At 42.7% G+C, this 21,494-nt stretch overlaps 1 protein-coding gene and 1 long non-coding RNA gene across 2 annotated transcripts; both read left to right on the top strand.

Annotated features, from left to right (window-relative positions):
* The first annotated feature begins 7,473 nt into the window (after positions 1-7,473).
* LOC109773280 (protein LURP-one-related 8) lies at positions 7,474-8,537 on the top strand. Its single transcript, XM_020331972.4, has one exon. It carries the CDS (start codon positions 7,636-7,638, stop codon positions 8,263-8,265), a length of 630 nt encoding a protein of 209 aa, XP_020187561.1. The 5' UTR covers positions 7,474-7,635; the 3' UTR covers positions 8,266-8,537.
* A 4,495-nt stretch (positions 8,538-13,032) lies between these two features.
* On the top strand, positions 13,033-13,681 carry LOC120968278 (uncharacterized). The gene is made up of 3 exons (XR_005762643.2): positions 13,033-13,154; positions 13,268-13,327; positions 13,417-13,681. It is a non-coding gene; the product is annotated as an uncharacterized lncRNA (long non-coding RNA).
* The last annotated feature ends 7,813 nt before the right edge of the window (positions 13,682-21,494 follow it).

Raw genomic sequence — 21,494 nt, 5'->3', positions numbered from 1 at the left:
GGATGTTTCCTAGCGGTGATTTCGAAATAGCCGAGTCACCCGAGAAATAGCAAAACTATTGACAAAAAGGTGTCCATTAGAACTCTGAAACTTTTCTTCTAAAGTTTATCTACCTAAAAAGGAGGCACTAGTGGGGATAACCTTCTGAAGCATTTGACTTCACGCACCGAGAGTAGTGTAATCACTTGCACTCAACAAAGCACTGACATCATATACTAGCTTTCTGACTATTTCTACACTGTGCAGCAAAATTTTAAAATAGTTGGCTATAATTGTCCAGAAAAGTTACAACTATTTAAAACTACGCTCTGCCGTATATCATCTGAAGTCATTTTTTTTTTTCCATTTTTTATGACGAAACAGAGGGATGAAAAAAAAGTCATCCGGGAGAATTACCCGGTTCCGAAGCTATGATTGAGCATAAATGCTTTCTGACTGTTTATACACTTGAGCATCATGTTCTGTCATAATTTTTCCTTTCCCTTTTAACAAAAAAAGGTCATCCGGGAGAATTATACCAAGCAAGTAACAGGAAAAACAGTCACAAAGCTGCCTGAATCCATCCACAGTTCCACACCCTCTGTTTTTTGGCAATTCTAGACAGGCAGACAGGGTACCAGATGCAGCACAGTTTTCCCCGGACTCTTCAAATCATCTAATAGTAGCAGTAGGTCGATCCGAATATAATGGGCAGAATCATTTCCACTGGCACTATGGGCGCCGGTGTCCCACCGTTCGATGTAATCATGCGCTAACAGGAAACGGCCTAGCTACTTGCGCTGCCGCCCATCTGATCCGACGCATTTCATATGCATCGCATGGCTCGTCAGTGGCTGGAACGCTTGGCCGATGCTCCTCCCAGTCCCGGCGAGGTATGAGAAGGAACAGGAGATGGGCGTGAATGAATGGGCCATGGATAATGCCGGGGGGAGCTGTGACCAGGGGGGGAGGAGGGTGTGCTTTACCCACTGTTCACGCTGATTGGATCAACTGCGCCGTCGGCAGAGCCTGCTCGTCCACTGGTATGAATCTTGCAGCCACTGCGGATGGGAAGAAAATAATATAACAAGTGCAAGCTCGGATCAGATACTCTCTCCGGTGCATAAGAATGGACCGTGCTGCTCCCTGCCATTCTTCCAACAAAGTTAGCTGACGTACTAGCTACATATAGACCACTATTCAAAGTTTCAAACAATGCCCAAGCATACGTGCGTCCCCGAATGCAGAGTTTAAGATAAGAACAAGGGGTGGTAGTTAAATGCATCAACAGAGAAAAGATGCAGCAGGTCAACTCGTTTCCATCTTTATCGGAATGAATTAATCGAAGCTAATGAGGCGGTAGCAGCAGGAACAAAGACTAAGAGGGTGCTTGGATACGTTTTAGTCTCGTGACTAAAAATAGTGGGACTAAAACTTGCTAGCCTCACCCCATGCTTGGATCCAAATACTAAAGAGACTAAAATCAAGTTAATGCGCATTTATTATCCTCCAAACCCTCCAATCCAGAACTCGCATGTGTTAAAAGAGAGGAGTTAAATGAGGAGAGAGAGGACTAATCCACATTTTAATAGGGGTACCCCTGACTAAAAAAATTTAGTCTCAAGACTAGTTTTAGCCCCTCTTTAGTCAGGGATGCTTGGAACTTTAGCCTCTTAAAAAGACTATTTTTAGTCAGACTAAAATAAGTCCCTTGGATCCAAGCACCCTCTAAACAAATATCTCATGCTCAACCACCTCTGAGGCCAAGTGAGGAGAATGCTCTAGAAATAGCGGTGGAAGCTGAGTTTGTTTAAGGGATCCCAATGTGGACGTGGCCCACGATCTATTGACTGACAGCTCCCCCTGCAATAAACTTCAACTGATCAATATCATGGCCAATACCTAAGCTCCATTTGTTGCATCATTTTCCTTTGTTTAGACCTTAATTGCCACCTAGCTTAGCCATCTCTGTCCATTTTTATCGATATCTTGGACTACTGGGAAGCATAAAATATCAAAATATTCGCTATGAAGATGCATGCATGATTATTCAAAGATTGCATTATGTAGCTTACTATATTAAACAAAAATAGCCTATTTTTGTAATCAAACCTGAGATTTGATAGAATGGACATGTACTGTGTATTTCCAGAAAAAAGGGAAACGAATCATGCACTACATTTAGCAGAAACAAAATATTTCTTTTATGGCATTCACAAGAACAAATTGATAATTGATATACAGCATGTAAAGTTCTTTCAGATTGTACCTGGAAAAATAAAATAAAAAGTTGTTTCAAATAAGTACTTGAAACTAGTTGGATCTCATTGCCTTTCCTCTAACAAGTAGATCATGTACCAGACCTACTGGTTCGATCAAGGATCTACGTCGGATGAAACCCAAAAATGTTCTGTCCGTTGGAGACTTCGATCGAGTCACGAACCAGGCCACCAACCATATGCCTTTACATATAGTATTAGCCACACGATAGCAACGCAAAGCATTCTTTAGCCGGTGGTTAGAAAGATCTACTCGTACTACTACGTGCATGCCCCGTCACGGTTGCTTGTCCTACGTAGCCGCCCCTAACCTCTGCCCTCTGCCGATACTGTTCGGCCCGTCATCGCCGGCGCCTGCTTAGTCACGCTAAACGTGTACGGATGGGGTTTCCTAATCGGTACGTACGTGCCTAAACTCTCCGTGGCGTTCGTACGTGTACGTCTCGAGGGCCCATGCGTGGCAGCTAGGCGTAGGCGTATTCCACATTTCTACGTACCCGTACGTGGATATAGTTCTCGCCGCTCGTGCTTCCGTGCGTGTACACATCGGCCGGTTGCGTCTACGAATCCATGTATACTATTCGTTGAAAGGAACGGATCGGACAAATTTGTGTTGCAGTTCTCCAGCAACAGTAGCAAGAGCTATTATTCTGGACAATATTGATCCAACGGATTTGTATGGTGTAAGGCTGAGTGGAGCTATGCTATCAGGCATAAATTTGACTGGTGCTATGTGGATGTCGTCACGGATCTGGAATATAAATGAGATGTACATCAACGTCATATAATATTCTAACGCAACATAGATGAATTCTTTTTTCTTTTTGCGAGGGGTCATAGATGAATTCTGCCCAAGAGAAACTAAAGTGAAGTATTATTCACAATACAATGTATGTTTTAATGAGTTCAAGTTTTATTTAAGTGTCCGTTTATTTAGAAGTGAAGTAGCGTGAACCGCCATATTTTTTAGACCTAATTTAGAACTTCGTCGAGAACTCCAAATTTACCTTTTCTTCAACATAAATGCCTTGAACCCTACGCTACCGTTCTACTCATTCTGTTCTAAAACATGTCGTGCTTTCAACACTTCTACATTATGTCTTATAAGAGTGTGTTGAAATAAACATAGATAATTATGAAATATATTTTTGATTAAGGAAACATAATGATAGTACTCTTCCTGATCAAAACATCAGTAATGATTTTATAAATAGATATCATTTTATAAATTAATAGTTAGAGTTAGAAATGTTCTGTCACACATTTCCCGAACATGGTCTATTTTGGGGCGGATCTAGCACAAGATATCATTGGCCAATCAGTTGGTTGCGTCTACGAATCCGTGTGTTATTCGTTGAAAGGAATCGATTTGAAAAATTTTGTGTTGCAATTCTTGAGAAACGATACCGATTGAGAACTATTATTCTGGACAATATCAATTCAATGATTTTTTTTTGCTTGTAAGGTTGAGTACTTGAGTGGTGCTATGGGGACCTTCACGGATCTGGAATGAATGGGATCCACATCGACGCCATCTTATTCTAACCCATCATAGAAGAGATTTTTTTTGTGGGAATCATAGAAGAATCATTTTTTTCCTTCGAAAAGGTGGATGACCCACGGCCTCTGCATCGGGTGAAAAGAAACATATTCATTGTATCTTTTTAACGAATTCAAGTATTTTTTCAAGTGACCGTCTATTTAGAAGTGAAGTATTTTCGGTTAGCGTAAACCAGCATATTTTCTAGACCAAATTTAGTTTAGGTCTTCACCAAATACTCTAAATTTACTTTTTCTACAACACAAATAGCTCGAGCACCAAGCTACTGCACTCTTCATTTCATTTGGTTTCAAAACATGTGATGTTTTCAAGACTTTTACGTTATGTTTTGTAAGAATGTTTTGGAATGAATATAGATAATTATCAAATATTTTTCATAAGAAAACATAATGATTCTTTGTGATCAAATATCAGTAATATTCTTATAAATTGATAGAAACAGTTAGAAAAGTTCAATTACACTCCAGACCATGTTCTATTTTGAGATACCTGGCACAAGATAGCATTGGTTAACCTGGAAAACATAAAAGGAACTCAGGTCACTTGGAGGCCTTACAAAAAAGAAAAGAAAATCATAAGCCTCCCTCCCCCTAAAATACATATACATTCTCAATGCATAGTAGTAAAGTTTCGTAGAAATGTGTTTATAGGACAAAAAAAGAGATAAATATATGAATTTGTAACAAGTGTATATTCTCTTTTATTTGCGGGTGATAATAACTGTATATTCACTACTATAAATGCACACATAAATTAGAGTATATATTGATAAAAATTACGACTATGTAGATCACATCTAGATGCACAGGTGTGTGTGCGCTTTGCTTTTCTTTTCTACAACTCTCACATATATCTTTCCGTCCTAAAATAAGTGTCTCAACTTTAGAACAACTTTCTAGTAAGTTAGTATAAAATTGAGACACTTATTTTGGGATGGAGAAAGTAGTTTTTATTTTTGAAAATTTCGTGCTCCAAGTGACTCGGAGCCACACAACATAAACACAAGTGACTCGGAGCCACACACAAAAAACACCTTATCTAATCCCCGTGTCACCTAATGATACTATATTTTCTTGTAAACCGACATTTTTGCCAGCTCCTAATCGCAGCCCCTGCAGAGATAAAGATATGATCACATGCTGATTAATCCCAGCATCACCTAAGGATCACATAATTTCCTCTAAACAAACATTTCTGCCAGCTCCTAGCCACACCCCGTGCAGAGATACTGATACGATCACCGGCCAATGCACCCCCGTACCACCTAAGCATCCGATAATTTCTAACCCAAGCTCCCGCAGAGAAAAAGATACGAACACGCGATCACTTGGCTAGCAGATGGCCAGGTCGGACGCAGCCTAACCACCCGACTGACCATATCTTCCGCCTAATATAATCGCGTCTCACTCTCACCAGCGCCAAATCGCCAAATCGCCATCTCGCTCGCATCGCATGCGAGCAAAAGATCTCTCGTCCGCATCGACCGACGACCGAAAGGGAGTCATTCCTCGGCCGCCATTAACAATGCTCGTTGTGCGGCCGTAATGTAATCTCCAGCCGACCGCTGACGCCGCGCGCCCACCCGAGCCGCCCCTCCGCGCCACGCGTCGGGGGCCGGCCCCGGTTTCCACCTGTTTCTTTACGAGATTTTTGACCCGGTAGATTCGAAGGACAGACGCGGGGCCGGAGCTAGACGCCGGCGAGTCTTTGTGCTGGCGCGGCCGGGGCTGACGGCGACGCGCGCGCGCTCCGACTTGTACGCTCGAGCTAGCCGCTGTGCTCGCCCCGTCGTGACCGTCTTCTTCTCCGCGGATTCTTTTGGAGCGTTGCGGACCGCCGGGGATCCGTGTCAAACGTGTTAAACACTGTGCACCACACTGTGCCGATGGCGGAGATCAAATCGTACGTATTCTTTCGGATAAAGACTAAAATCGTACATATTCTCAGCAGCTTTTGCTGTTCCAAGAAATGTCAAGTGTTGCGTGATTAAATTCTAAACGAGGCCAAACGGTGGCCGAACACGTATCAGGGCAGAGCTTTGCTTGTTTTCAAATGGTGTCGAACGTGTTAAATAACGTACACCACGCCACACTGTTCATGGCTGAGATCAAATCCAGGTAAAGTATACATGGGTATCAAATTTAAAGTGGATTCGTCCCCGGAAACACTTGGACGTAATTGATTTTTCGTGAGGGTAGTGGATGTTATAGGCAACCATTTGTGCGGACAAGCACCGGGTGGGGAATCATCATATAAGTATCTACTGAAAATCGTACGCATTTTATCGGTGGAGACCAAAATCGTACATATTCTCAGCAACTTTTGTTGTTTCAGAAAATGTTGTGCGTGAGTTGCGTAATTAAATTCTAAACGAGGCCAAGTGGTGGCCAAACACGTATCGGAGGAGAGCTTTGCTTGTTTTCAAAGCCTACTTTTTGGACGGGACGGTGGTGGAGAAATGCATCGATCCATTCTTGATGTTATATCATTAGTGCTCAAGCTCTTTCGGCCTAAGGAATTTAACCACTTGTTGCGATAGATTGGACTCACGGAGCATGCTTTTGTGTAGGAACGCCCCCATACAGCGTCTACAATGATTGGCTGGATGATCCACATGGCAAACTTTCCAAGCTGGGATCCAACTAAAGATATAGCCAGCTAGCCCATGTTCTTGAAATTCAGCTCTTAGCAAGGTCACATCTATTAGCAGTGGGAATGCTGGCGCTGGTCTGAGTGTAACTAATTAGGCCACCGAAGCATACATAGTCCTTCGTCCAAAGCCTATTTTTTTGGCAAGTTAGCTTTTGTCCAAAGTCATTTTTTTCAAACACGGTACAAGATTTATTTTTTCCGAAAAGAGGGTTGAAACATAGTACAAGATTTGTTGTTGTTCTATTCACATGGCAAATTTTCGTTTTCTCGCAAACATGCTAAAAAACTGTTAGGTGGATCGAAGGCGTGACCATTCGCCCTATAGCCCTATGGTGTGACACCTCATTGGTCGCATCTCTATCTTCTCCTTCGTCATAGCACAATCTCCACCCCCCTAGCCGGCACCACTCCTCCTTTGTCTCCGTCATCGCTTCTCTGCCACTTCCTTTAACTTTCTCGCAATTGCAACAACTTATTGCGAATTGGCACACACTACCTATAATGACTAGAAAAAACACAAGAAAACAAACATAATTTCAGCACCACTTACCTACGAGTCCGGTGCGACCATTCCAAATCTAACCGCGGAAGGTCGCGCACCAGATTTTTTCCGAAGAAGAGAAAAAAACGTACTACCGCACTCGAGACTGTGAAAAGTCATGAGTGACCCACTAACTCATCCCACATTAATTTGGGTCTGCAGAAAATTGTCAAAAAAAAATTGGGTCTGCAGAAAGTCATATGTGTAACCCACCAATTAAGTGTTGCTTATACCAAAGTGTGGCCCTCTGATTTGAGGATGCGAAAAGTCACAAGTGACTCACTAATCTTTGATTACACCGAAGTGGCATGGCACTATCAAGTATCCAGCGAGTTGTTAATGTCATCCCCTGCCCCCATACACGTGAGCGCCATGAGCCACATCACCCTGCCCACCCAACCTAATTATCCGAGGGGCATTCCTGTCCACCACCCCTGTATATATACTCCTGATACCACCGTGACCAAATCAGACAAGCTCCATTGATCTATTCTTCGTCTCCACCGATCCCTTAGTAAACCAACCAGCAGCAGCTCTTGGGTCACCTCTCCTCTCCCTGCTCCTCGATCTATCTATCTCTAGGTTTCTTGATCCACCGGTCTAGTCTAGTCTTTAGTGTGGCCATGGCGAAGGTGCACCCGAACTTGGCCGTGCCGTCTCTGGGGATGGCGGCCGCGGCGGCGGCCCGCGACGATGAGCCGGTGACACTGACGGTGTGGCGCAAGTCGCTGCTCTTCAACTGCCGGGGGTTCACGGTGTTCGACGCCAGCGGCAACCTGGTGTACCGCGTGGACATCTACGCGTCCGACTCCCGCGCCGAGGTGGTGCTCATGGACGCCGCGGGGCGCCCCGTGCTCACCGTCCGCCGCAAGAAGGCCATCAGCCTCATGGGCGACCAGTGGCTGGTCTTCCCCGGCGAGGAGACGCGCGCGCCGCCGCTCTACGCGGTGAAGCGCACGCCGCAGTACATGCGCGGCGGCGGCAAGTCCACGGCGCACGTGGCGGCGTGCGGGGGCGCCGCGGGCGGCGCGCGGTACGAGGTGGAGGGGTCGTACGCGCGGCGGTGCTGCGCGGTGTACGACGAGCAGCGGCGAGCGGTGGTGGAGGTGCAGCCCAAGGAGGCGGTGGGCACGGACGTGTTCCGGATGGTGGTGCGGCCGGCGGGCATGGACGTGTCGCTGGCCATGGCCGTCGTGCTCGCGCTGGACCAGATGCTCGGGAGGCCGGGGCTCCTCAGGAGCTGGTCCTCGTAGCGCCACTGAAACTGGGTTGCATCCTTCAATTTGCGCTCCCTTTTCTTCCAGTTTCCGACATTGTTTGGGCCTGAGAGCAGAACAGCTCCTGTGCGCCCCCTTCTCTCTCCTTTTTTTCGTTTCCTTTTTGGAAACTTTCTCTTTGATATATATGAAGGTCTATGTGCATGGAAATCCTTCTTGAGGTGTATGGTTTTGTTCATTTTTACTGCAATAAAACCATGCATTTTGTAAAGATTAATTAAAAGAGGGATGAAAGTGTATTACTCCTACTTTTTTTTTGAAGTTGTGTATTACTCCTACTTCTATAGAAGAAGTCACAGTAGGCCAATTTCACTGTCTACGTTCTCTCCGACTTATGCAGCACCAAAGGCCTTTCTCAAAGTTAGCTGAAATTCTCCGTTGTAGAATCTGAAATCTGAACCAACTGCGTGTCAAAGAGGCCGGTGCCCCGTTCCTTTCCACGTAGCAAGCAGTCTAGCAGAATCGGACTTCCTCGGTCGACCAGCTAGCGCTCGCTCCAGCCAGTAGTAGCTAGCTAAGCGCCGGCCAATGATCCGCGTTGAATTCCAATGGCCGAAAGCTGCGCAACCACCCGCCGGAGCTTTCAGTGCCTGGTGTATGTGGGCCCATATGCCAGTAAGAACGATTGGCATTATTTATTTATTTGAAACAAGGCAAAAGATTTGCCACCAGCAATGGAGAATATTTCCTGTCTAGAGAAAACTTATTTGAAACCAGCCATGGCCACAAAATGACAGATTGGTCAAGCAAACTTATATTTACCAATCCTAAATTCTATAATGGAGATTGAAGATAGTATATGTATGCATTATATACTTTTTTGACTGTATACTGCAAGGCAACAAACCCACAATCAAGTACTAAAAATCAAACGGAGTACAAGAAGTGTACGTATGTACGAACATGGGATAAAAAATAAAGAAGGGGAAGAAAACCTATGTACCAAGGAACCTACCGATGGCAAGGAAGAAATCCAAGTTAATAATCTATCCTTGCATTTACACTTAATTCTATGGTAAAACAGAGTCATCATGCAGCTGGGGCGCCAAGCCACAAAAGATGGCCTTTCATTCCTGAAAAAAAAAAGCATTCCTCAAGATCCAGATATTCCATGATGTCGTGAAGACCACCTCAGTGAAGAATGGATGACCAATGCCTTGCAGCCCAAGCCATTTGATACATTGACATATTGGGCCCCACTCAAGCAATTTGCAAAAACTTGCAAACACGTTTGCTGAAGTTGCACTGAAAGAAGAGATGGTCATGGTCCTCAAATATTGATCCTGAGTTCCTTAGTTCTCGATGAAAAAATATGTATGATGGCCATAATTCATATCGTTTTTCATCATCAATGTGTAAATTTTGTGCAACAAATTCAAACATTACCCTATCATATCCTATATATCGAAGTAAGTGATCTCATTTAAACGCAAATGCAAGACATCAACATCATCAGGAGCATGCAACCAATCAACTTTTCTTTGAGCTTTTCACTACATGCAAGCCTTCTAGATAAGTTTCGTAAACACCTAAAAGATACTAAATCTCAATCCCAAAAAATTATATCTTCTAGCAAGACATTCACCAACCAAGCGGAAATCCAGCTATTCAGGAACAACTGGGACAGTTTTTCCATCATCAAGCATGCGTGCAACCATTTCATTTTTCACTTTCCACCACAAGCACACCCTCCATTTTTTTAATGTTTTCAACAACAAATAATTGAACCTGGACGTCACAAGGAAATATAAAATGCATATACCCACCATTCACCTCTAGGCTAAATGGTTCTGGTATTATTCTCGTATATACTAATTTTATTTTTGATAATTTAATTGTTATAGAATTCCACAACAACGCGCGGAGCGTTATATTAGTAACTGTTATATTGTATATTCGATTTCCAAACACGCTCAGTTGGGTCAACAAGAGCAGCAATGTTGGGCTCATTATGACTCGCCAGAATACTAACTATAAGATGGTCATGTACAGAACAAAGGGTGCTCTCATTTCGTGCTAACAGCGACAATTTTCTTTGGTATGAAATTCATACCTCCTTCTTAGCATTATTTTGAGTAATCGACCGGCCCATGATATCTGCCGCTCGCTCGCCTCGCTCCTCTCATTCACTTTTTTCATATACTCGGCTCGTTCCTGTGCATACTTTTTTTCACTCACTCTGGTACTGCTGACTCAGGGGAAAAAATGGACCTTTTTTTACCTTTCAATAAATTGGTGAAATCCAAAATGTTCGCTGGCATTTAAAAAATGTTCAGGGATTTTCATATATATTCACGAAATTTTGAAAAATCACGAATTCAATTATTTTTTACAAATTTTAAGGGGTTTATACATTTTGAAAAACCTTCATGATTATTAAAAAGAGTTCAGGGAGTTTTATAAAAATCAAGAATTTTTTTATAAACTTCAATATTTTGGGAAAATATGTGTTAATTTTAAAATTTCTAAAGTCCAAAAAAATTCAGAATTATGAAACTTTCATTAATTTTGAAAAATAAATTTAAAGAAAAAAATAGAAACTTATTATTTTAGGGGAAACACACTCTTTCACTTCCCCCAGGTCGCCACATTTGGGTTTTGTAGTCTCATGAGTCATGACTCAGATGTAAGAGAAACATATAAGAAACGAGTAACAACGCAAGAAAAAAAATCTTCCGAAAGTATCCACAAACCGGAAATGGAAGTTAATAAGCCAGCCCATTACAAACCTAGCAGCACCTCAAGGGGCCGTTCTAAATGGGCCCGCACACTCTGGAGTGGTTAGTTTGCTTCATTCATTTCTTTCGTTCCTTCCCACAAAAAAAAAATTCTTTTGTTCCTTTCCTCAAAAAACAATTTCGTTCCCTTTTTTCGTTCATATTTTATATTTTTTCAATTATATTTTCAATATTCTAAATATATATTTTAGAAATTACCTTAATTAATTTTCAAAAATTTCATGCGCATTAAAATGTTCATGTAATGTAAAAAGAACAGATCACATAATTTGTAGAAAGAATCATATCATTCAACGAAAATATTCATCACATTTTAAAAAATCTGGCACTTGAAAAATATATATTTGAAATGTGTATAAAAAATATGCAAGTGTATTAATTTTGTTCAATAGCATTTGGGAAATGTTGAACATTTTAAAAAAATTGCACATTTTAAAAAAAGCGTGGCATTTACGAAAAAGTTTCAACGTGTGTCCAAAAAAATGTTCAAGGTGAATTTTGGAAAATGTTCAACGAATATACGAAAAAGCATTGAACCTATATAAAAAATTATAATGCATATTTGACAAAATGCTCAACATGTATTCAATTCAAGAAAACATTAACATGTATCTGACAAATGTTCAATGTGTAATTAAAAAGTGAATGTGTATAAAAAATATGCAAGTGTATTAGTTTTGTTCAATAGCATTTGGGAAATGTTGAACATTTAAAAAAATTGCACATTTTAGAAAAAGCGTGATATTTATGAAAAAGTTTCAACATGTGTTTTAAAAAATGTTCAAGGTGAATTTTGGAAAATGTTCAACGAATATACGAAAAAGCACTGAACCTATATAAAAATTTATAATGCATATTTGACAAAATGCTCAACATGTATTCAATTCAAGAAAACATTAACATGTATCTGACAAATGTTCAATGTGTAATTAAAAAGTGACTAGAACAATGCCCGTGCGTTGGAACGGATATAAATATTCTAACACATTAGCTTGCGATTTACCTGTTCGTAATAGTGTGATTGTGTAAATAAATGTTCATCAAATTTTGCCCGTGAATTACCTTATATTTTCATCAGAAATTTGGCAAATAAATTAAAGTGAAATTGGTTAAGAAGGTAAGAAATTTAGTTGATTGATTATCATACAAGGAAGGTTGGACGAATGGGTGGTGGAAAGAAAGGTGAAATGGGAACCTTACGTTCTTTTTAACTAGTAGAGACTAGTAGAGATTAGTGTGTGTACGAAAAATGTACAACATGTAAAAGAACACAACATGTATTTAAAAAATGTAAGGAAAAAAAATAAAAGAACAAAAAATAAACAAAAAGAAAACCGATTGAAAAATATACTAAAATTAGACTCACTGAAGCTTCTGAAACCGTGTGAACCAGTCCATATAAGCTTCCCACAAGCACTCCAGGATGCTACAGTATTGGGTTGGCTAGTTAGCGGAGCGCTAGAGGTGAGATAAGGGTACATCTCGCAGTAAGCGAGACGTAGGCATCGCGGTTTTCTATCGATTGGGTAGTATACAACGCTTAAGTTGCAAAATAGCGTCTTCCATGACCAAACACTATCTATGTTGTTAATAAACATTATCCTCCATAAATGAGCCTAAATATCTTACCATTATACCTCATTAGAACGAACCATGCACAATTAAGTATGACAGATTTGGGAAACAACAAATCTTTACGCGAATTCGTTGGTCTTCAAATCGTTCCAACATATCTTGTATTGATGGTAGTGGGATGGACTACAAATTTGAAAAACCAAATCTTGCTCCTTGTATGCTTTTAAATACAGTGGGTCGAGTTAGGAATCCTCGAAAATGAACATAACAACAAAGAATCATTAACCTTACAAAAATAAATCCTGAAAGATTTCTTTTTATTAGAACCAAATCCTGGAAGATTTCACCCTACGATACTTCAAACAATATGCATGCCTTCCGCGTGTATATATACTGCTTATATTGTATCATTGTCCATCACACGCGCACACACACACGGTGCTTCAAGAAGAAAAATGAAGAGCCGATTTTGCCACCTTGTTTTCATTTTCCTTGTGGTCTCTCTATGTTCCTTACCTGCATTTGGTATACGCCACGGAAGCTTTCAATCAGGTATTTTGTTTTCTACGTATCATTTCTTTGTATGAATAACAATTGTTCCATCATATATTTTTACTAACCTCACAAGGGTCGGTACTTAAACTTATTCTATAATCATGCCGCAGTGAACCATAAGGACCTGGCTCCCAGTCCAAGTTCGACTGAGCTCCCTTCTCTGGCACAAAGTAAGCATATGGGAGTAGATTCATTTAGGTTCTTGGATGTTGTTAAGTACCACCGATGTTCTGGCTTAACACTTCAGTTTTCTTTCCAGGCCGTGCGTTTGAATCATTGATCTCGGTGGACTATACCGGTGTAGAAGGACACCCACCCCAGATCCATGCACCTAAGTTGGTAGAGGCGCCTCCGTCTGACTAAAGCCTTCGAGTATGGCACACCTTGTACAGGACGAGGAAGTGCCCCAATAAATACCCCTCATTTCTATTGTATTCTTATTGTCTTTGGCACAAGTGTCTTTATTAGCGATTTGAGCGGGCCATTTTATATGATATATCAGTAGCACAATGCATAATATATAAGTGAATGTGTGTATTTATGGATCGGGTTCCATTATCAAAAGATAACGGAACAAAACAAGCAAAAAAGCATCCAGGTGCAAAGACAAAAAATAATAATCAAAAAAAGGCTTAAACGAAAAGTGTCGCCAACCATGTTCCACAACAAATAGAAGTAAGAAACTACATGACAACCCATCACAGTATATATTACATGGGGGAGATAAACATCCTCAAATCCATCATCCATGTAGGGGGGTGACCTTCTTTGCAATATTAGCAAACTATAGGGATCAAGTTTCAAACTCATGTTCCTTCATCACATCATCACCATTAGTATTACCAATTTCATCATCCTCAACATCTCTCGCTTCCAACATTTCATCCCTTCCTCTCTCTGCATGACCATCATTATGGAGCTCCTAAGCCACCGTCTATACAACCACCACATGTTTCAGTGCAGCTCGTTCACCTTCATTTTGCATGCCCAGTAGTGCATGAAAGAACAAGCATAACAAACAAACTCAGCGGAGGAGCAACAAGTTTCTTCTCAAAACAGGCCCGACTAAGAAGTTTCCAGATTGCCCAGCATAGAGCACCTAAACCTACCATCAGTAGGTACCCATTTTTGGGCAAATAACTGAGAATCCACCAAAAAACATTTTCAGAAACATGCATGCCTAGAATTAGGACCAATGCATCTACATATCACAGTCCATGCATACTTGGCAGTTGAACAATGAAAAACAAAATGATGAATACTCTCAAACTCTGGGCGAAAACGATACTAAGGGTCGCCAACCCACTTCCTTTTGATCATGTTGTCTTTGGTGTCAATGACATTCCAAAGCCAGATTTCGATTTTCTGGGGAACATTAGCTTACGAAAGATGTTTAGAAAATCAATCAGGGTCCACATCAGATAGATATTTATAGACAACTTTTACAATGAACTTGCCATTTTTATTCCGAGACATCTGGGGGCATCATTCGCATCCAGTGTAAGGGTAACATCTTGCAACGAACTTCTCAATCTATCCAACTGAGTCATGTGATCAGCATCAAGCCATCATCCGGAGGACAAGTTCCACCCACTGTCAGCCATTTGCTTTTGGGTTTTACATTCTCATTGTTGATCACAAATAGTTCGGGAATTTTAAAGTCCCGTTACCAATCCAAGCACCCCCCATATCAGCATGCATGTTTTTATTAATATACATACATGGGCACATTTGATCGTATTGGCGCACCCTAAGTAGGATTCCTACTAGGAATCCTATTCCTAATAGGTTTCCAACAAGGGAAGAGAGGGGGAAGGAAGGAGAGGGAGAGAGGGAGAAGGAAAGGGGGGCGCCGCCCCCCTTCCCTAGTCCAATTCGGACCCAAGGGGGAGGGGGCGCGCGGCCTGCCCTAGCCGCCCCTCTCTCTCTCTCTCCACTAAGGCCCATATAGCCCATTAGTTCCCCCGGGGGGTTCCGGTAACCCTCCAGCACTCCGGTTTTATCCGAAACTTCTCCGGAACATTTCTGGTGTCCGAATATAGTCATCCAATATATCAATCTTTATGTCTCAACCATTTCGAGACTCCTCGTCATGTCCGTGATCACATCCGGGACTTCGAACTACCTTCGGTACATCAAAACACATAAACTCATAATACCGATCGTCACCGAACGTTAAGCATGCGGACCCTACGGGTTCGAGAACTATGTAGACATGACTGAGACTCACTTCCGGTCAATAACCAATAGCAGAACCTGGATGCTCATATTGGTTCCTACATATTCTATGAAGATCTTTATCGGTCAAACCGCATAACAACATACGTTGTTCCCTTTGTCATCGGTATGTTACTTGCCCGAGATTCGATCGTCGGTATCTCAATACCTAGTTCAATCTCGTTACCGGCAAGTCTCTTTACTCGTTTCGTAATGCATCATCCCGCAACTAACTCATTAGTCACATTGCTTGCAAGGCTTATAGTGATGTGCATTACCGAGAGGGCCCAGAGATACCTCTCCGTAACACGGAGTGACAAATCCTAATCTCGATTTATGCCAACCCAACAAACACCATCGGAGACACCTGTAGAGCATCTTTATAATCACCCAGTTACGTTGTGACGTTTGAGAGCACACTAAGTGTTCCTCAGGTATTCGGGAGTTGCATAATCTCATAGTCATAGGAACATGTATAAGTCATGAAGAAAGCAATAGAAATAAACTAAATGATCATAGTGCTAAGCTAACGGATGGGTCAAGTCAATCACATCATTCTCTAATGATTTGATCCCGTTCATCAAATGACAACACATCTCTATGGCTAGGAAACTTAACCATCTTTGATTAACGAGCTAGTCAATGTAGAGGCATACTAGTGACACTCTGTTTGTCTATGTATTCACACATGTACTAAGTTTCCGGTTAATACAATTCTATCATGAATAATAAACATTTATCATGATATAAGGAAATATAAATAACAACTTTATTATTGCCTCTAGGGCATATTTCCTTCAGTCTCCCACTTGCACTAGAGTCAATAATCTAGATTACATTGTAATGATTCTAACACCCATGGAGTCATGGTGCTGATCATGTTTTGCTCGTGAGAGAGGCTTAGTCAACGGGTCTGCAACATTCAGATCCGTATGTATCTTGCAAATCTCTATGTCTCCTTCCGACACTTGATGACGGATGGAATTGAAGTGTCTCTTGATGTGCTTGGTTCTCTTGTGAAATCTGGATTCCTTCGCCTAGGCAATTGCTCCAGTATTGTCACAAAAGATTTTCATTGGACCCGATGCACTAGGTATGACACCTACATCGGATATGAACTCCTTCATCCAGATTCCTTCATTTGCTGCTTCTGAAGCAGCTATGTATTCCGCTTCACACGTAGATCCCGCCACGACACTCTGCTTAGAACTGCACCAACTGACAGCCCCACCGTTCAATATAAACACGTATCCAGTTTGCGACTTAGAGTCATCCGGATCAGTGTCAAAGCTTGCATCGACGTAACCATTTATGACGAGCTCTTTGTCACCTCCATAAATGAGAAACATATCCTTAGTCCTTTTCAGGTATTTCAGGATGTTCTTGACCGCTGTCCAGTGATCCACTCCTGGATTACTTTGGTACCACCCTACTATACTTATAGCAAGGCACACATCAGGTCTGGTACACAACATTGCATACATGATATAACCTATGGCTGAAGCATAGGGAATGACTTTCATTTTCTCTCTATCTTCTGCAGTGGTCGGGCATTGAGTCTCACTCAACTTCACACCTTGTAACACAGGAAAGAACCCTTTCTTTGATTGGTCCATTTTGAACTTCTTCAAAATCTTATCAAGGTATGTGCTTTGTGAAAGTCCAATTAAGCGTCATCATCTATCTCTATAGATCTTGATGCCCAATATATATAAGCAACTTCACCGAGGTCTTTCATTGAAAATCTTTTATTCAAGTATCCTTTTATGCTATCCAGAAATTCTATATCATTTCCAATCAACAATATGTCATCCACGTATAATATTAGAAAGGCTACAGAGCTCCCACTCACTTCCTTGTAAATACAGGCTTCTCCAAAAGTCTGTATAAAACCATATGCTTTGATCACACTATCAAAACGTTTATTCCAACTCCGAGAGGCTTGCACCAGTCCATAAATGGATCGCTGGAGCTTGCACACTTTGTTAGCATCCTTTGGATCGACAAAACCTTCTGGTTGCATCATATACAACTCTTCCTCCAGAAATCCATTCAGGAATGTATTTTTGACATCCATTTGCCAAATTTCATAATCATAAAATGCAGCAATTGCTAACATGATTCGGACAAACTTAAGCATCGCTACGGGCGAGAAAGTCTCGTCGTAGTCAACTCCTTGAACTTGTCGAATACGTTTCGCAACAAGTCGAGCTTTGTAGACAGTAACATTACCGTTAGCGTCAGTCTTCTTCTTGAAGATCCATTTATTCTCGATGGCTTGCCGATCATCGGGCAAGTCAACCAAAGTCCATACTTTGTTCTCATGCATGGATCCCATCTCAGATTTCATGGCCTCAAGCCATTTCGCGGAATCTGGGCTCATCATTGCTTCCTCATAGTTCGTAGGTTCGTTATGGTCTAGTAACCCGACGTCCAGAACAGGATTACCGTACCACTCTGGTGCGGATCTTACTCTGGTTGACCTACGAGGTTTAGTAGTAACTTGATCTGAAGTTTCATGATCACTATCATTAGCTTCCTCAATAATTGGTGTAGGAATCACTGGAGCTGATTTCTGTGATGAACTACTTTCCAATTTGGGAGAAGGTACAATTACCTCATCAAGTTCTACTTTCCTCCCACTCACTTCTTTCGAGAGAAACTCCTTCTCTAGAAAGGATCCATTCTTAGCAACGAATATCTTGCCTTCGGATCTGTGATAGAAGGTGTTGTTGGGGATCGTTGCAGAATTTTAAAATTTTCTACGCATCACCAAGATCCATCTATGGAGTTTACTAGCAACGAGGGGAAAGGAGTGCATCTACATACCCTTGTAGATCGCGAGCGGAAGCGTTCAAGTGAATGGGGTTGATGGAGTCGTACTCGTCGTGATCCAAATCACCGATGACCGAGTGCCGAACGGACGGCACCTCCGCGTTCAACACACGTATGGAGCAGCGACGTCTCCTCCTTCTTGATCCAGCAAGGGGGAAGGAGAGGTTGATAGAGATCCAGCAGCACGACGGCGTGGTGGTGGAAGTAGCGGGGATCCCGGCAGGGCTTCACCAAGCGCAAGCGGGAGAGAGAGGTGTCACGGGAGGGAGAGGGAGGCGCCAGGGGCTAGGGTACAGCAGCCCTCCCTCCCCCCTTTATATAGGCCCCTGGGGGGCGCCGGCCCCTTGGATCCCATCTACAGGGGGGCGGCGGCCAAGGGGGGGAAACTTCCCCCCCAAGTCAGGTGGGGCGCCCCCCACCCCCAGGGTTTCCAACCCTAGGCGCAGGGGGAGGCCCATGGGGGGCGCACCAGCCCACCAGGGGCTGGTTCCCTTCCCACTTCAGCCCATGGGGCCCTCCGGGATAGGTGGCCCCACCCGGTGGACCCCCGGGACCCTTCCGGTGGTCCCGGTACAATACCGATAACCCCCGAAACTTTCCCGGTGGCCGAAACTGGACTTCCTATATATAATTCTTCACCTCCGGACCATTCCGGAACTCCTCGTGACGTCCGGGATCTCATCTGGGACTCCGAACAACTTTCGGGTTTCCGCATACTAATATCTCTACAACCCTAGCGTCACCGAACCTTAAGTGTGTAGACCCTACGGGTTCGGGAGACATGCAGACATGACCGAGACGCCTCTCCGGTCAATAACCAACAGCGGGATCTGGATACCCATGTTGGATCCCACATGTTCCACGATGATCTCATCGGATGAACCACGATGTCGAGGATTCAATCAATCCCGTATACAATTCCCTTTGTCAATCAGTACGTTACTTGCCCGAGATTCGATCGTCGGTATCCCAATACCTTGTTCAATCTCGTTACCGGCAAGTCACTTTACTCGTACCGTAATGCATGATCCCGTGACTAACTCCTTAGTCACCTTGAGCTAATTATGATGATGCATTACCGAGTGGGCCCAGAGATACCTCTCCGTCATACGGAGTGACAAATCCCAGTCTCGATCCGTGCCAACTCAACATACACTTTTGGAGATACCCGTAGTGCACCTTTATAGTCACCCAGTTACGTTGTGACGTTTGGTACACCCAAAGCACTCCTACGGTATCCGGGAGTTGCACGATCTCATGGTCTAAGGAAATGATACTTGACATTGAAAAAGCTCTAGAAAACTCACTACACGATCTTTGTGCTATGCTTAGGATTGGGTCTTGTCCATCACATCATTCTCCTAATGATGTGATCCCGTTATCAATGACATCCAATGTCCATAGTCAGGAAACCATGACTATCCGTTGATCAACGAGCTAGTCAACTAGAGGCTCACTAGGGACATGTTGTGGTCTATGCATTCACACATGTATTACGATTTCCGGATAACACAATTATAGCATGAATAATAGACAATTATCATGAACAAGGAAATATAATAATAACCATTTTATTATTGCCTCTAGGGCATATTTCCATCAGTCTCCCACTTGCACTAGAGTCAATAATCTAGTTACATTGTGATGAATCGAACACCCATAGAGTTCTGGTGTTGATCATGTTTTGCTCTAGGGAGAGGTTTAGTCAACGGATCTGCTACATTCAGGTCCGTATGTACTTTACAAATATCTATGTCTCCATTCTGAACACTTTCACGAATGGAGTTGAAGCGACGCTTGATATGCCTGGTCTTCCTGTGAAACCTGGGCTCCTTGGCAAGGGCAATAGCTCCAGTGTTGTCACAGAAGAGAGTCATCGGGCCCGACGCATTGGGAATCACCCCTAGGTCGGTAATGAACTCCTTCATCCAGATTGCTTCTTGCGCTGCCTCTGAGGCTGCCATGTACTCCCCTTCACATGTAGATCCCGCCACGACGCTTTGCTTGCAACTGCACCAGCTTACTGCCCCTCCATTCAAAATATACACGTATCCGGTTTGTGACTTCGAGTCATCCAGATCTGTGTCGAAGCTAGCGTCGACGTAACCCTTTACGACGAGCTCTTCGTCACCTCCATAAACGAGAAACATATCCTTAGTCCTCTTCAGGTACTTCAGGATATTCTTGACCGCTGTCCAGTGTTCCATGCCGGGATTACTTTGGTACCTTCCTACCAAACTTACGGCAAGGTTTACATCAGGTCTGGTACACAGCATGGCATACATAATAGACCCTATGGCCGAGGCATAAGGGATGACACTCATCTTTTCTCTATATTCTGCCGTGGTCGGGCATTGAGCCGTGCTCAATTGCACACCTTGCAATACAGGCAAGAACCCCTTCTTGGACTGATCCATATTGAACTTCTTCAATATCTTGTCAAGGTACGTACTCTGTGAAAGACAATGAGGTGTCTTGATCTATCTCTATAGATCTTGATGCCTAATATATAAGCAGCTTCTCCAAGGTCCTTCATTGAAAAACACTTATTCAAGTAGGCCTTTATACTTTCCAAGAATTCTATATCATTTCCCATCAATAGTATGTCATCCACATATAATAAGAGAAATGCTATAGAGCTCCCACTCACTTTCTTGTAAACACAGGCTTCTCCATAAGTCTGTGTAAACCCAAACGCTTTGATCATCTCATCAAAACGAATGTTCCAACTCCGAGATGCTTGCACCAGCCCATAGATGGAGCACTGGAGCTTGCATACCTTGTTAGTATTCTTAGGATCGACAAAACCTTCTGGCTGCATCATATACAATTCTTCCTTAAGAAAGCCGTTAAGGAATGCCGTTTTGACGTCCATTTGCCATATCTCATAATCATAGAATGCGGCAATTGCTAACATGATTCGTACGGACTTCAGCTTCGCTACGGGTGAGAAAGTCTCATCGTAGTCAACCCCTTGAACTTGTCGATAACCCTTAGCGACAAGTCGAGCCTTATAGATGGTCACATTACCATCCGCGTCTGTCTTCTTCTTAAAGATCCATTTATTTTCTATGGCTTGCCGATCATCGGGCAAGTCAGTCAAAGTCCATACTTCGTTTTCATACATGGATCCTATCTCGGATTTCATGGCTTCTAGCCATTTGTCGGAATCCGGGCCCGCCATCGCTTCTTCATAGTTCGAAGGTTCACCGTTGTCTAACAACATGATTTCCAGGACAGGGTTGCCGTACCACTCTGGTGCGGAACGTGTCCTTGTGGACCTTC

Source organism: Aegilops tauschii, chromosome 1 (genome assembly GCF_002575655.3).
Source record: "Aegilops tauschii subsp. strangulata cultivar AL8/78 chromosome 1, Aet v6.0, whole genome shotgun sequence".
NCBI lineage: Eukaryota > Viridiplantae > Streptophyta > Magnoliopsida > Poales > Poaceae > Aegilops > Aegilops tauschii.
Note: the sequence above shows the minus strand (reverse complement) of the source record. Positions and strands in the feature narration are given on the sequence as shown.

What these genes read in the sequence shown, in the direction of transcription:
- LOC109773280 (XM_020331972.4), top strand. Translation starts at nt 7,636, where the DNA reads ATGGCGAAGGTGCACCCGAACTTGGCCGTGCCGTCTCTGGGGATGGCG.